Source organism: Mobula hypostoma, chromosome 1 (genome assembly GCF_963921235.1).
Source record: "Mobula hypostoma chromosome 1, sMobHyp1.1, whole genome shotgun sequence".
NCBI lineage: Eukaryota > Metazoa > Chordata > Chondrichthyes > Myliobatiformes > Myliobatidae > Mobula > Mobula hypostoma.
Window position 1 is genome coordinate 67,190,991 of NC_086097.1, and position 15,090 is coordinate 67,206,080.

At 38.5% G+C, this 15,090-nt stretch overlaps 1 protein-coding gene across 1 annotated transcript in view; it reads left to right on the plus strand.

The window, feature by feature from the left end:
* snx6 (sorting nexin 6) overlaps positions 1-15,090 on the plus strand; it is an 81,315-nt gene that overhangs the window by 55,526 nt on the left and 10,699 nt on the right. The window contains exon 11 of the mRNA XM_063050158.1: positions 3,774-3,860. Within this exon, the coding sequence (XP_062906228.1) occupies positions 3,774-3,860 (87 nt within the window). The remainder of the gene's footprint in view (positions 1-3,773; positions 3,861-15,090) is intronic.

Here is a 15,090-nt window from a genome sequence, read left to right on the forward strand (position 1 = left end):
TGGAAGAAAATGGCCTTGAGTTTGTGAGCAAATAAATGATTTTTGTCCTGAATGTCTTCTGATTCTAGGCATCCACTTATGGGGAAACATCATCCTTACATCTATTCTGTCACAACCTTTAAGAATTTTACTTGCTTCAATGAGACTGCTTGTGTTCTTCAAAATTCTTGAGATCAAGACTGCATAATTTTTCTTCATAGGCTATATACCCCATCTCAGAGATCAATCTAATGAACCTTTCTTTTAAACTCTTTTAAGAAGGACAATGTTTCAGATGCAGCCTCACCAGAACCCTGCATATCAGTAAGATTACTTTAATCGTATCCTGAACAGTAGGATTTAAATACAACGCACTTCTGAATTCGTAATTATGTCCAACATCTTGAGGTTTGTGTTATATGTTTTATGCACATACACAATTCGTGTAAATGTCAACACATTTCTTACTGTCATTAGTTAAAGATGAAGAATCCAATATTTGCTTTTCTTAATATAATATATATATTATAATATAATAACAAACCTCAAGATGTTGGACATAATTACGAATTCAGAAGTGCGTTGTATTTAAATCCTACTGTTCAGGATACGATTAAAGTAATCTTACTGATATGCAGGGTTCTGGTGAGGCTGCATCTGAAACATTGTCCTTCTTAAAAGAGTTTAAAAGAAAGGTTCATTAGATTGATCTCTGAGATGGGGTATATAGCCTATGAAGAAAAATTATGCAGTCTTGATCTCAAGAATTTTGAAGAACACAAGCAGTCTCATTGAAGCAAGTAAAATTCCTTACATCAATTTGTTTTGTAAACTACCATGTGCTTCCCTTTACCTGTCCATGTCCATAGCTCCTTGAAGCCTCTGCAGATGCTGGAGATCTGAAATTTAAAAATGAAGTCCTATAAACACACTGCAGGTCAGGCAGCAAGTGTGGAAAGAGAAACACTTAATGTTTAAAATTGAAGATGCTTTGTCAGAACTGGGAAACGGAGGGGAAAAAGTGGTTTTAAGTTGTAGAGAGGGTCCTCCTTGCACACCCTACTGGCACTCCATTTTGTATCATCACATTTGAAGTTACTACATTCGATTTTCTCTTCAAATAATTGAAATCAATTGCAAAAAGCAAGAGCCAAAGCACTGATTTCTGCCGCATCTCACTTGTTCTACTTCCTAGCAAATATGACCTATTATTACTTAGTTTTTTGTTCCTTAGCCAATCTTCAATCCATGCTAGTGTATTATTTATATTAAATATATGCTCTTATTTTAAAAACTTGTGTCAAAAGCCTTCTGAAAGTCCAACTAATGCTGATTCACCCTTATCTATTCTGCTAATTGCAACAAAAAAATACCTTTAGTAGATTTGTCAAATGTGTTTTCCTTTACATAAATTCACGGTGATTTCATTATAAAATGGATGTTAATAGGAGGAGGAGAAGATGGCGGCACGACGCAGTGCACGTGTCCTCTCCAGTGAATGATATCTGTAATCTGTCAAGTAGGGGACCGTGCACAATTCTGATTTGATGGAGACAGACATGAGCATATGGAGAAACATCTGGAGAAACTTGTGAAATGCCCGCTTCAGTGCCGCAGCTACTGTGTGGTAACCGGAATCTCCGGAGCAGAAGGCCCCGAATCCTTGACTTTGCTTGTTTCGGCGGCCTGGGCTAGGTCAATGGCGCTTGACAGAGGATGGTGCTCGGGAGGCTGTATCGGAAGGGCTGGTCGGAGGCTCGAAGTTTTCGGATGGACGGACTTGGTGTCGGCTGCTTCCAAGGCATCGGCAGTTGTCGGTGCCCTGGAGGTTTATGGCAGGGAGTTTCTCCCTTTTGCTGCCTGCTATCAGGGACTCGGGAGTCGATCGGGACTTGAGACTTTTTTTTTACTGTACCCATGGTCTCTTCTTTATCAAATTATGGTATTGTTTTGCACTGCTGTAACTATATGTTATATTTATATGATTCTGTCAGTATTAGTCTTTGGTTTGTCCTGTTTTCTGTGATATCACTCTGGAGGAACATTGTATCATTTCTTAATGCATGTATGCATTTCTAAATGACAATAAAAGAGGACTGAGTGTTCTCATAATCTTAAAAAAAATCTAATCCTTTTTTTCTAAGTACCTTGCTGTCACTTAATAGATTCTAGCTTTTTCCTGCATTAAGTAGATTTGATAGCTGTGCAATTTAAATTAACAATGGATATTGAAATACCCCTTCTTGAGTTTAGATCACCCCATATACAGTACCTTGGAAAAGTATTCAGCCCCCACAACTATTTCACATTTTACTGTCTCGTTTTCTAAATTTAAAATATATTGAAGTAGGATTTTTTGAGCTAATCTATAAAACATTACACATCATGTCAATTGAAAAGAAAAATTCCAAAACCTGGCAACAGCTTACTAAAAATTAAGAACAAAAATTGAGACTAAAAAAAAGTATTCATTCCTTTTGTAATTACTACATCAACTTTCCTCAGGTGCAATACTCTATATTACGTTACCAACTCACCCAATTTGTTGATGTAAAAAAAACTGGAGGATCACCTGGTTTCAATGAATTCATAAAAATAAGTACCTACTCTCTCTGTAAGATCCAACAGTTTGGTAGATTTTCAACACCGAAACCAAAATGAAGACGAGAGTGTTCAAGAGAAGTTGGGGAAATAATAAGAAGCACAAATCTGAGGAAGGGTACAAGACCATCTCAAAGGCACTGAACATACCTTGGAGCTCAGTGCAGTCCATGGTGATAAAGTAGAAAAAATATGAAACCACAGCCACTAAATTTAGTCACTGGAGAAGAATGACACTTGTAAAAGAGGCTACTGTCACTCTGAGTGAACTGTGGAAGTTAGTGGCTACAACTGGAGATGAAGTCTTTGCAAACCGTCACTTAGAAGATATTGTATAGATATGGAAGAAGATCTTTTCATCAGATGAAACCATCAAAAGTGGAACTTTTTGGCCTCAACACTAAGTGGTACATGTGGCATAAAGCAGCCAGGTAACACATCCTATTGTAAAGTATGGTTGAGGTAGCAACATGTTGTGTGGTTGCTTTACAGCAGCAGGGACTGCCAATCTGGTCAGATTGATGGGGAGATGAATGCTGCTAAATATAGAGAGAACATGGGTAAAAACCTGCTAGCCTCTGCCAGAAAGCTAAAACTGGAAAGGAAGTTTGTCTTTCAGCAGGACAACGACCCAAAGCACACTGCCAAAGCAGCCAAGGAGTAGCTTCAACTGAAGAAAATTGATGTCCTTGAGTGGCCCAGTCAGAGTCCTGACCTTAACCTGATAGAACATCTCAGGCAAGATCTAACTGCTGTCCACCACGATGTCCCAATTAACCTGGCACAACTTGAGCAAATTTGCAAGGAGAAATGGGCAAATCTTGCTCCATCACGTTGTGCAAAGCTAACAGAGACTTAACCAAAAAGATTACTGGCTGTAATAGCTGCGAGACGTGATTCAACTAAGTACTGAGCAAAGGGAGATGAATACTTTTCAACTATTGATATTTCAGGTTTTGAATTTTTAGTTTTTCATGCTTTACAGTATTCCCTGTTTTTTGAACTCTGCTGTGAAAAAAGAGCATGTGATTAACAAATTAAAAAAAAAATCAGTTAAATGGATCAAAATCCCTGGCTGTAATACTTTTTTATGTGAACAAAAGGTTGGGGGATGAATAATTTTATAAGGTATTGTGTGGATTTAACTGTCAAAACTTACCATTTTGTACTTGTATCTTGTGCTTTATTTTCAGAAAATAGAAGCACGAGTGTCAGCAGATGAAGACCTAAAGCTTTCTGATCTTTTGAGGTATTACTTAAGAGAATCACAAGCTGGTAAGGTAAGTCATTTCTAAACCAATTACTGGGTTTATATAATCATGTAAGATCATTAATTAATTTATATAATCATGTAAGATCATTAATTTCTCAGGTTTTGTTTACCAAAGACATTGAAGGATAAAGGTGATAGTTAATATGAAATAAGAAGGGGAATTTTAACAACTAACAAATTGGTTTGTGGTGCTGAAACCACTGGTTTTGCTTTGATTGCTTGCCCGCCCCCAACACTGAGAGCATGTTGATTTTATTGCTCTAAAAAGTGTGAAAAATGGTTGCTGGTATTGTGAGTAATGAGTCATGTGCTTCAACATAGCCCCACAGAGGAATATAAATTAACTGAAGGTCCTTCTGATAGATCTGTTAGAATTCTATCCCTGAATCCTATCACATCTTTCAACTCTGATCATGAATTAGAAATGTGCCAGCTTTGCATGTTTGAATTATAAAACCTTAAAAATGTAGAGTACAGAATTGGACCTTTTTGGCCCATCTTATCCACACTGACTAGGATGGCTGTCTATGGTAATTCCACTTTCCTGCAATAGGCTCAAATTCCCTACATCTTTCCAATCAAGCACCTGGCCAAATGTCTTGTATTGTAACTGTATCTATCTCCAACAATTCTGTTCCAGATATCCACCACTGTGTGTGTGTGTACATTTAAAGGTTGCATGGATGAACTACAACAATTGTTCATCCCAGTTTGGCAAAAGAATAAATCAAGGAAGGTAGTGCACCTGTGGCTGACAAGAGAAATTAGGGAGAGTATCAATTCCAAAGAAGAAGCATACAAATTAGCCAGAGAAAGTGGCTCACCTGAGGACTGGGAGAAATTCAGAGTTCAGCAGAGGAGGACAAAGGGCTTAATTAGGAAGGGGAAAAAAGATTATGAGAGAAAACTGGCAGGGAACATAAAAACAGACTGTAAAAGCTTTTATAGATATGTAAAAAGGAAAAGACTGGTAAAGACAAATGTAGGTCCCCTGCAGACAGAAACAGGTGAATTGATTATGGGGAGCAAGGACATGGCAGACCAATTGAATAATTACTTTGGTTCTGTCTTCACTAAGGAGGACATAAATAATCTTCCAGAAATAGTAAGGGACAGAGGGTCCAGTGAGATGGAGGAACTGAGCGAAATACATGTTAGTAGGGAAGTGGTGTTAGGTAAATTGAAGGGATTGCAGGCAGATAAATCCCCAGGGCCAGATGGTCTGCATCCTAGAGTGCTTAAAGAAGTAGCCCAAGAAATAGTGGATGCATTAGTGATAATTTTTCAAAACTCGTTAGATTCTGGACTAGTTCCTGAGGATTGGAGGGTGGCTAATGTAACCCCACTTTTTAAAAAAGGAGGGAGAGAGAAACCGGGGAATTATAGACTGGTTAGCCTAACGTCGGTGGTGGGGAAACTGCTGGAGTCAGTTATCAAGGATGTGATAACAGCACATTTGGAAAGCGGTGAAATGATCGGACAAAGTCAGCATGGATTTGTGAAAGGAAAATCATGTCTGACGAATCTCATAGAATTTTCTGAGGATGTAACTAGTAGAGTGGATAGGGGAGAACCAGTGGATGTGGTATATTTGGATTTTCAAAAGGCTTTTGACAAGGTCCCACACAGGAGATTAGTGTGCAAACTTAAAGCACACGGTATTGGGGGTAAGGTATTGGTGTGGGTGGAGAATTGGTTAGCAGACAGGAAGCAAAGAGTGGGAATAAACGGGACCTTTTCAGAATGGCAGGCAGTGACTAGTGGGGTACCGCAAGGCTCAGTGCTGGGACCCCAGTTGTTTACAATATATATTAATGACTTGGATGAGGGAATTAAATGCAGCATCTCCAAGTTTGCGGATGACACGAAGCTGGGTGACAGTGTTAGCAGTGAGGAGGATGCTAAGAGGATGCAGGGTGACTTGGATAGGTTGGGTGAGTGGGCAAATTCATGGCAGATGCAATTTAATGTGGATAAATGTGAAGTTATCCACTTTGGTGGGAAAAATAGGAAAACAGATTATTATCTGAATGGTGGCCGATTAGGAAAAGGGGAGGTGCAACGAGACCTGGGTGTCATTATACACCAGTCATTGAAAGTGGGCATGCAGGTACAGCAGGCGGTGAAAAAGGCGAATGGTATGCTGGCATTTTTAGCGAGAGGATTCGAGTACAGGAGCAGGGAGGTACTACTGCAGTTGTACAAGGCCTTGGTGAGACCACACCTGGAGTACTGTGTGCAGTTTTGGTCCCCTAATCTGAGGAAAGACATCTTTTCCATAGAGGGAGTACAAAGAAGGTTCACCAGATTGATTCCTGGGATGGCAGGACTTTCATATGAAGAAAGACTGGATGAATTGGGCTTGTACTTGTTGGAATTTAGAAGATTGAGGGGGGATCTGATTGAAACGTTTAAGATCCTAAAGGGATTGGACAGGCTAGATGCAGGAAGATTGTTCCCGATGTTGGGGAAGTCCAGAACAAGGGGTCACAGTTTGAGGATAGAGGGGAAGCCTTTTAGGACCGAGATTAGGAAAAACTTCTTCACACAGAGAGTGGTGAATCTGTGGAATTCTCTGCCACAGGAAACTGTTGAGGCCAGTTCATTGGCTATATTTAAGAGGGAGTTAGATATGGCCCTTGTGGCTACGGGGGTCGGGGTATGGAGGGAAGGCTGGGGCGGGGTTCTGAGTTGGATGATCAGTCATGATAATAAATGGCGGTGTAGGCTCGAAGGGCCGAATGGCCTACTCCTGCACCTATTTTCTATGTTTCTATGTTTCTATACGTACTTATGTGCTCTCGGAACTTTTTTGAAAAATCTCCCCTCTTAACCTTAAACCTGTGCCTTCCAGTTTCAGACTGCCCTGCCTGAGGAAAAGATTGTCCGTCCATCCATCCAATCCATGCCAATCTGTTAAAATTGGGAGCATTATGATCTGCACAGTGTAGCAGTGTACAAATAAGTTGGGGCATTTGAACTGTGTCCATTTGTTGAGTAGGGTTAAAGTATAGGCCACACTTTGACAGGGGATGGGTCAGCCTCACTTGTCCCTGCTGTGTGACAGCCTTGTTTCTGTCTTGTCTGGCTGCTCATCACACTATCTACACCAGTGGTCCCCAACCTCTGGGCTGCGGACCGATACCAATCCGTGAAGCATGCAGGGGTGCAGTGGTAGCCGAAGTGCACCCAGCACATCTTTAAGAAAAAAAACGAAATAAACAAGCTAATTAATTAGGTGCCGCCCAGAAGCCAGTCTTCATTAGAGGAACTGAGGTGGAGAGGGTCAATAACTTTAAATTCTTTGGCATTAAGGGTCGACGTTTCTGTCTCTCTGAAAGGTGTCAGTCCTGGGATCAGCACATTAACTGTCATTACAAAGAAAGCATGGCAGCGGCTATACTTTATTAGAAATTTGTGTAGATTCAACATGTCACCTCGAGCCCTGTCTTTTCAGCCTGTCTGGGCTGGTGTTTAAACTGACCAAATAATGGAACAGCTAAGGCTCCAGCGCCCTGGAAAGAGGAGTGAACATTGCGTAGAGCAAGTGAAATCGGCAATCGCCTCTGATCTGGGCCGACATTTACGTGCCAGGCGGCACCTAATTAATTAACCTGTTCTTTCTTTCTTTCTTTTTAAATCTTTTTATTGAATTAGTACACAAAAGGTAAAACATACAGAAACTAATACACTGTTGCGATATAAATTTACAAGAGGTATTAATACATAAAAAAACAGTACAAACAGTGCAGTTTAGTTATAAAATAACGAGGTAATATAGTAGTATACTAATTTTCCATATATATCAATAAAGAGAAGAAAAAACCCACCGTGCAACTAACCTGAAAAGCAAAGCAAAGCAATGGGCCTACTAGGTATCAAGTAGACTTAAACAACTTAAACAATCACTGCCTCAAACCTGACCTCCATTAATAACAGTTAAAAACCAAGAAGGGAATGTAAATATGGTCAAAGAGGGAAAAAAAATGAAAATGTTGAATAAAAGATCTCCAGGTCTGTTCAAATTTAACTGAAGTATCATAAAGGTTACTTCTGATTTTTTCCAAATTTAAACATAGTATCGTTTGAGAAAACCAAAAAAACGTAGTTGGAGCATTAATCTCCTTCCAATGTTGTAAAATACATCTTTTCGCCATTAAAGTAAGAAATGCAATCATTCTACGGGCTGAAGGGGAAAGATTACTGGAAGTTTTAGGTAATCCAAAGATAGCAGTAATAGGATGGGGAGAAATATCTGTATTCAATACCTTTGAGATAATATTAAAAATGTCTTTCCAAAAAGTTTCCAGAGTAGGACAGGACCAAAACATATGAGTTAGGAAGCTATCTCCCCATGACATCTATCACTAAGAGGGTTAATATGAGAATAAAAACGAGCTAATTTATCTTTAGACATATGTGCTTTATGAACAACTGTAAATTGAATTAGGGAATGTTTGGAACAGATAGAGGAAGTATTGACTAGTTGTAAAATATGCGCCCAGTCATCCGCCAAAATAGTAAAGCCCAATTCCTTTTCCCAATCGGACCTAATCTTATCGAATGGAGCTATCGTAAGTTTCATGATAGTATTATAAATAGTAGCCATTACACCTTTCTGACACGGGTTAAGGTTAATTATAGTATCTAAAATATATGTAGGGGGTAACGCCGGAAAGGAAGAAAGTATGGTACTTAGGAAATTTCTAACTTGGAGATATCTAAAAAAAAAAATGTATTCTTGGTAAGTTATATTTGTTAGATAATTGTTCAAAAGATATAAGGGAGCCATCTAAAAATAAATCCAAAAACCGTGACATACCATTGGTCTTCCAAATTTGAAAGGCATGGTCTGTAGAGGAAGGGGGAAAGAATACATTGCCTAAAATAGGAATCGCTAGCCCAAATTGATTAAGATCGAAAAATTTTCGGAATTGAAACCAGATGCGTAAGGTATGTTTAACTCTCGGGTTACAAACCTGTTTATGGCGTTCCAAATCGAAAGGAAGAGAAGAACCTAAAATGGAGCCAAGTGCATAACCTTGAGCAGATTGTAATTCCAATACTACCCATTTAGGAATGGATAGTGTATCTTGGTCAAGTAACCAAAATTTCATGTGTCGAATATTAATTGCCCAATAATAATATCTAAAATTAGGTAATGCCAAACCTCCATCTCTCTTAGCTTTCTGTAGATGTATTCTACCCAGTCTCGGGTTTTTATTTTGCCAAATAAATGAAGAAATTTTAGAGTCAACTTTGTCAAAAAAAGGATTTTGGAACAAAAATCGGTAATGCCTGAAATATATATAAAAAATTTTGGCAGAATAAACATCTTAACAGCATTAGTACGACCAACCAAAGTTAGATAAAGTGGAGACCATTTAAATGAAAGTTCTGTAATGTGGTCAATTAAGGGTAGGAAATTAGTCTTAAATAAATCCTTATGTTTACAGGTAATTTTAATCCCAAGATATGAAAAATGATTATTAACCAATTTAAACGGCAGGTTCTGATATAAGGGAACTTGCCTATTAATTGGGAAAAGTTCACTCTTATTGAGATTTAACTTATAACCTGAAAAAAGACTAAATTGTGCTAATAAATCTAAAGCTGCAGGAATAAATTTTTGAGGATTAGAAATATATAAAAGTAAGTCATCAGCATAAAGTGATACTTTGTGAGACTTTAAACCACGAGTTATACCAATAATGTTAGGAGATTCTCGAATAGCAATTGCAAGAGGTTCTAATGCAATATCAAAAGGACTAAGAGGGCAACCTTGTCTGGTACCTCGAAAAAGAGGAAAAAAGGGTGAATTTAAAGTGTTAGTATGAACTGAGGCCATAGGAGAATGATATAACAGTTTGATCCAGGATATAAATTTCAGGCTGAAGTTAAATATTTCAAGCACCTTAAATAAATAAGGCCATTCAACCTTGTCAAAGGCTTTTTCAGCGTCTAGGGAAATGACGCATTCAGGATCATTTTGTGACCGGGTATAGACAATGTTTAAAAGTGTACGAATATTATAAAAAGAATAACGATTTTTAATAAAAACCCATTTGGTCTTCTGAGATAATATAAGGAAGTGCTTTTTCTAGTCTGTTTGCTAATAATTTAGAAAAAAAATTAGAGTCAATATTTAACAAGGATATTGGTCTATAAGAAGCACATTGAGCAGAGTCTTTATCCTTCTTTAATATTAAAGAAATCGATGCTCTATAAAAGGATTCGGGTAGTTTACCAAGTTTTAATGAGGCCTCCAGAACCCTGAATAGCCAAGGGATTAGTGAGGATGCAAAAAAATTTATAAAATTCCACGGTAAACCCATCAGGATTAGGAGCTTTCCCCGGGTTCGTAGAAAAAATAACATTCTTAATCTCATCAGTGGTAAAGGAAGTGTCTAACATAGAACATATATCATGTGAAATCTTAGGAAAATCTAGGTTATCTAAAAAGTCACACATATGTTTAGAATCTTGTAGAGACTCTGATTGATATAAAGAGGAATAAAAGTCAAAAAAGGGTTGATTAATCTCAGCTTGATCAAATGTCAGTTGATCTTTTTGATTATAATCTGATTAATTTGAAATTTAGTAGAGTTAGTCTTCAACTGATTAGCCAACAGTTTACCAACTTTGTCACTATGTATATAAAATACGCTTCTTGTTTTCATTAATTGATTTGCAATAGAGGACGAAAGTAATAAACTGTGTTCCATTTGAAGTTCAGTTCTTTGTTTATACAACTTCTCAGAGGGGGCTGTAGGATATTTCTTATCTATTTCCTTAATCTTGTCCACAAGAACCAGCTCCTCCTCCTCCAACCTTTTCCTCAAAGCAGCGGAGTACGAGATGATCTGGCCACGAAAATAAGCTTTAAAAGTATCCCAAAGGGTGTTCATGGATATATCCTCTGTGCAGTTGATTGTAAAAAAGAGATCAATCTGTTCATTCATAAAGTTAACAAAATCCAAGTCCTGAAGCAACAGCGAATTAAAACGCCATTGTCTATTATTTTGTGTATTGGCCAATATTTTAGTAGAAAGCTTAAGTGGAGCATGATCCGAAATAGTTATAGAGTCATATTCACATTTAACCACTGAAGAAATAAGACGAGAGTCAATAAAAAAAAAAATCAATTCTTGAATAGGAATGATGAACATGTGAAAAAAAAGAAGTCTTTTTCCTGGGGATGCAAAAATAGCCAAATGTCCATCGACCAGGAATCTGAGAGAAATGAATTAATCAAGGTTGCGGATTTATTGGGTAGAGTCCATATAGGAGCCGAACGGTCCAATAATGGGGATAAACAAGTACTAAGATCTCCGCCCCAGATTAGTGAAAACTCATTCAAATTCGGGAACAAATTAAATAATGATTTATAAAATTCTGGACAGTCCAGGTTTGGAGGATAGACGTTAACCAAAGCTACCTTTTTATTAAAGAGTAAACCACTAACCAATAGAAATCTACCATTCGGATCAGAAATAATATCGTGTTGCACAAAAGTGATTGAAGGATCTATAAAAATAGAAACTCCTCGAATTTTGGCGTTGGAATTTGAATGAAAGTGTTGATCCTTCCAGAACTTAAAAAAATGTAATCTGTCCCCCCTCTGCACATGGGTCTCTTGTAAAAATAGAATATGTGCTTTAAGTCTCCAGAATACTTTAAAAGATTTTTTTCCTTTTTAGTGGATGATTAAGACCGTTAGTATTCCAAGAGACAAAATTAATAATAGACTCCATAATCCCTAAAGTCAACCCTCAAATAAAGGAGGATTGACAATAGGTTCGACCCATGAACCCGGAAAGGGAACAGAATGAACATGAGATAGCGAGAAAGAGGATGCGACAAATACTTCAATAATGTAAGTAGCCCAAGAAGAAAGAAAAACTAAAAAGTGAAGCCCCCCCACCCCCCCACCCCGTAATTCCAAAGCTAAATCTAAGATAGACTAGCCAGAAAGAAGCAAGCACTAGATCTACCCCCATGACTTCCGATAGACGCTCACTAAAACAAGTGTATATATAAAAAGATCGGCTAAAGTTGTAAAACAGTAGAAGAGTGAAAAAAGTACACAGATTAAAACGAAAACGAGATAATACAAAGAAAAAACAGGTATATATAAAGAAAACCGGTAACCTACAACAGACCGTATAATTAAACAAGAAAATGAAATATCAGCATAGACTAGCCAAAAAAACTACAGAAAGTACATTTAAAAACTACAAACTTTAAGGCCTCCAGGGATGTGCGTAAAATGATACTGTGAGAATGGCCACCCAGAGTCCCCAGGGAAGAAGAAAGGAATGATGCAGTTTAAAAAAAAGTTTGGCAACCATATTAATTAAACCGAAAAAAAATTTCTGCCCTCATATAGAGCAAAAGAAAGAAATTAAACCAAACAGATTAACAGCCTTCGATCAAACAGAGATGATTTAATAGTGCGATTAGGATGTTGAAGGCAAATGTTGATCCAGGTAACTCTGGGCTTCCGACGGAGAGTTGAAAAAACAGGAAGACCCATCAGACAACCGAATCCTCAAACATGTGGGATAAAGCAATACTGGTTTTAAATCCATCTTGTAGAATTCCGATATCACAGATCTGTAATGGACATGTTGATCACGAACCTGTTTGCTAAAATCCTCCACCAATCGAAAACGGAGATCCGAGAAATCAATATAACCTTTAGGTCGAGCAAAGCGAAGCAGCTTCTCCTTGTCTTGAAAATAATGAAATCGTAAAATAACATGCTGAGGTTTATCTGACTTAGGCGAATATAATGGGACTCTGTGAGCCCGATCCAATAGTGGTGGTTGATCAGGAAATAAGGTGGGAAATGAATCTTTTAAAAGTTGAGAGAAAAACTTTATAGGGTCATCAGATTCGGCAGCTTCACAAAGACCAATAATTCTTATCTTTTGACGTCTCATTCTGCATTCTAAATCAGAATTTTTAAAGGTAAGAAAGTCAAGTTTTTTCTTCATTGTACTAATTGTTTCTTCAATTTTCCCCATCTTGAGTTCATTCTGTTGCGTGGATACTTGGAGATTAGATATAGCACTCTGATGTACTGTGATAGATGTTTTCATTTTATCAATTTCATCGATGATTTTCTCCAGTTTAGATGAAATTTCTGGACGAATCAGATCCGATATAGTTTGCATAGTTACCGCTGGTTCAATCAGAGGGGGGTCGGTAACTTTCGGTCTAACCGGAGGTTTGCCGTCTTTCCCGTTCTTAGACATAGCAGACCTTAAAAACATCCAAATATATAATAGCAATCCGCTGCAAGGTATTGTAAAAGTCGGTGCCTTAAAAGTTGGCTGATCATAGGATAAAGCTCAGAGGTAATGGAGCGAGTCAAGAACACGACTTCACTCCATGAGCTCTACCAGAAGTCTCCTACTTGTTTATTTCGGCTTTTTTCTTAAAGGTGTGCTGGGTGCACTCCAGCTACCACTGCACTCCTGCACACTTCGTGGCCCGGTATTGGTCCACGGCCCGGAGGTTGGGGACCACTGATCTACACATCCAGTGCAGTTCTCCCGAAGGTGCTTTTGAAAATTCCCCACAGACATCCTTATTCCTTTTGAAGGGACAACTATGTGATCATCAGGGGAAGTATGCAGAGATGAGAGGGAGCATTGTGAAGTCTGCAGCTTAGGGACTGGGAGACCCTCCTGATGTCAGGCCTGAGCCCTCTTGGAGAGGGGTCTCTTTTTCTAGCGACTGTCAGCTCAATATTTTCATCTTGACTTGAGTCGAGTTTGAGATCCATATGTGGCCCTGAGCCTAGCTAGGCTGTACCGGAGGGCCAGTGTCTCAATAACAACACAGGTACAGTACTGGTCCCTTTTATAATGGGGTGAAGCTCTGGTTGACAGAGGGTTCTTGCAATTTAACAATGGCATAGAGCAACAGTTGCACTTGTTTGCAGTGGTATTGGGCCTATACTCCTGTATAGTGCTGCAGTAGGAGCAGCTCAGCCTGCTGGTCTGGCATGCTGGAAAGAAGCATGGAAATGAGATCATTGTGGGGGCAGTGAGCAGGGCAGTCGGAGCTGTATCTTTACACCTTACCAGATATGGATATTTTGCTTATGTACTTGTAAAATTGTGTTCCTTGTGAATGGCCCTCAAAAGGTTTGGATTGTAAACAAGGCCATTGTGTAATCCATGCCATGGATTTTATAATAATCCTAAACAGCTTTGCATTGCCAAGGGGAAATAACAGGCAAGACTTTTGTTCCTCATTCCAGTGTGACATGCAGTACTGACTTCCTGTTAAGTTTCACCCCTGTTCAAACCGTCATATTTATGGCACTGTCTGGTATAGCTGGGATCCTAGAATTGAATGCTTTTGGGTCTTTCAGGATGCAGTGATTGCAAGGACCAAGGGAGCTTTTAATTTTTAACAACTAGGCCCGACAATTTGTTTGTAGTGCATGGTTCATTGGGGAATTTTGGTTCAAATTAAAGATTAATATGCTCATCAGGTAAAAAGGCATCATTGTTTTAGCCCTGGGAGACAAAATATGAGTTTCATTGGGAGGATGAGACTCGTTCCATATTTATAGTACAAATGTACTTGGAATGGGGTTCCCATTATTTTCCTGAAAAGCATGACAGACAAATGTTATTCCTGCGATCCCCATTATTATGTATATTTCCACATTCTCTACTTAGAAGCAGCCCCTGGCCAAAGACAGAAATTATCTCAGTCTCCTAAGATTTCTCTTGCAAATTGTCATTTAGAGTCCTCACAACATATTACCTGATATAAAGGCACCTAGAAAGGGCACAAAATTGCTGCACCCTCGGTTAAGTTGATTTTCAAGAATGGAGCAGCTTTCTTCATAGGTTGTGTGAATTCATTTCTCACTTCTCGTGCTTGCAGTTTCTTGAGGAAATAAAACAATTTACACAAACAGGTTGCACCTTGCTGACAGTGCCAATCAAAGTTCCTAGCCTTTTGGTATTTACCTATAGGAAGCCTTGGACTTTGCTTGGTATTACAGGCTTTCACTATGAATATTGATATTTCAATTACCTGATTGTAATTTTTCATGCATGCTAGATTCCAAATTGTGAAAGCCCAGTCAAGATTGGGTTATGTATTCAGGCAAGTAATTGCTGGTATACAGGGGATTGTGGACAGTGATTCTGAGCTAGGAAACTGGGTCAGTAAGATAGGCCCAACTTGCCAGCCTGAAGTATGGTCAT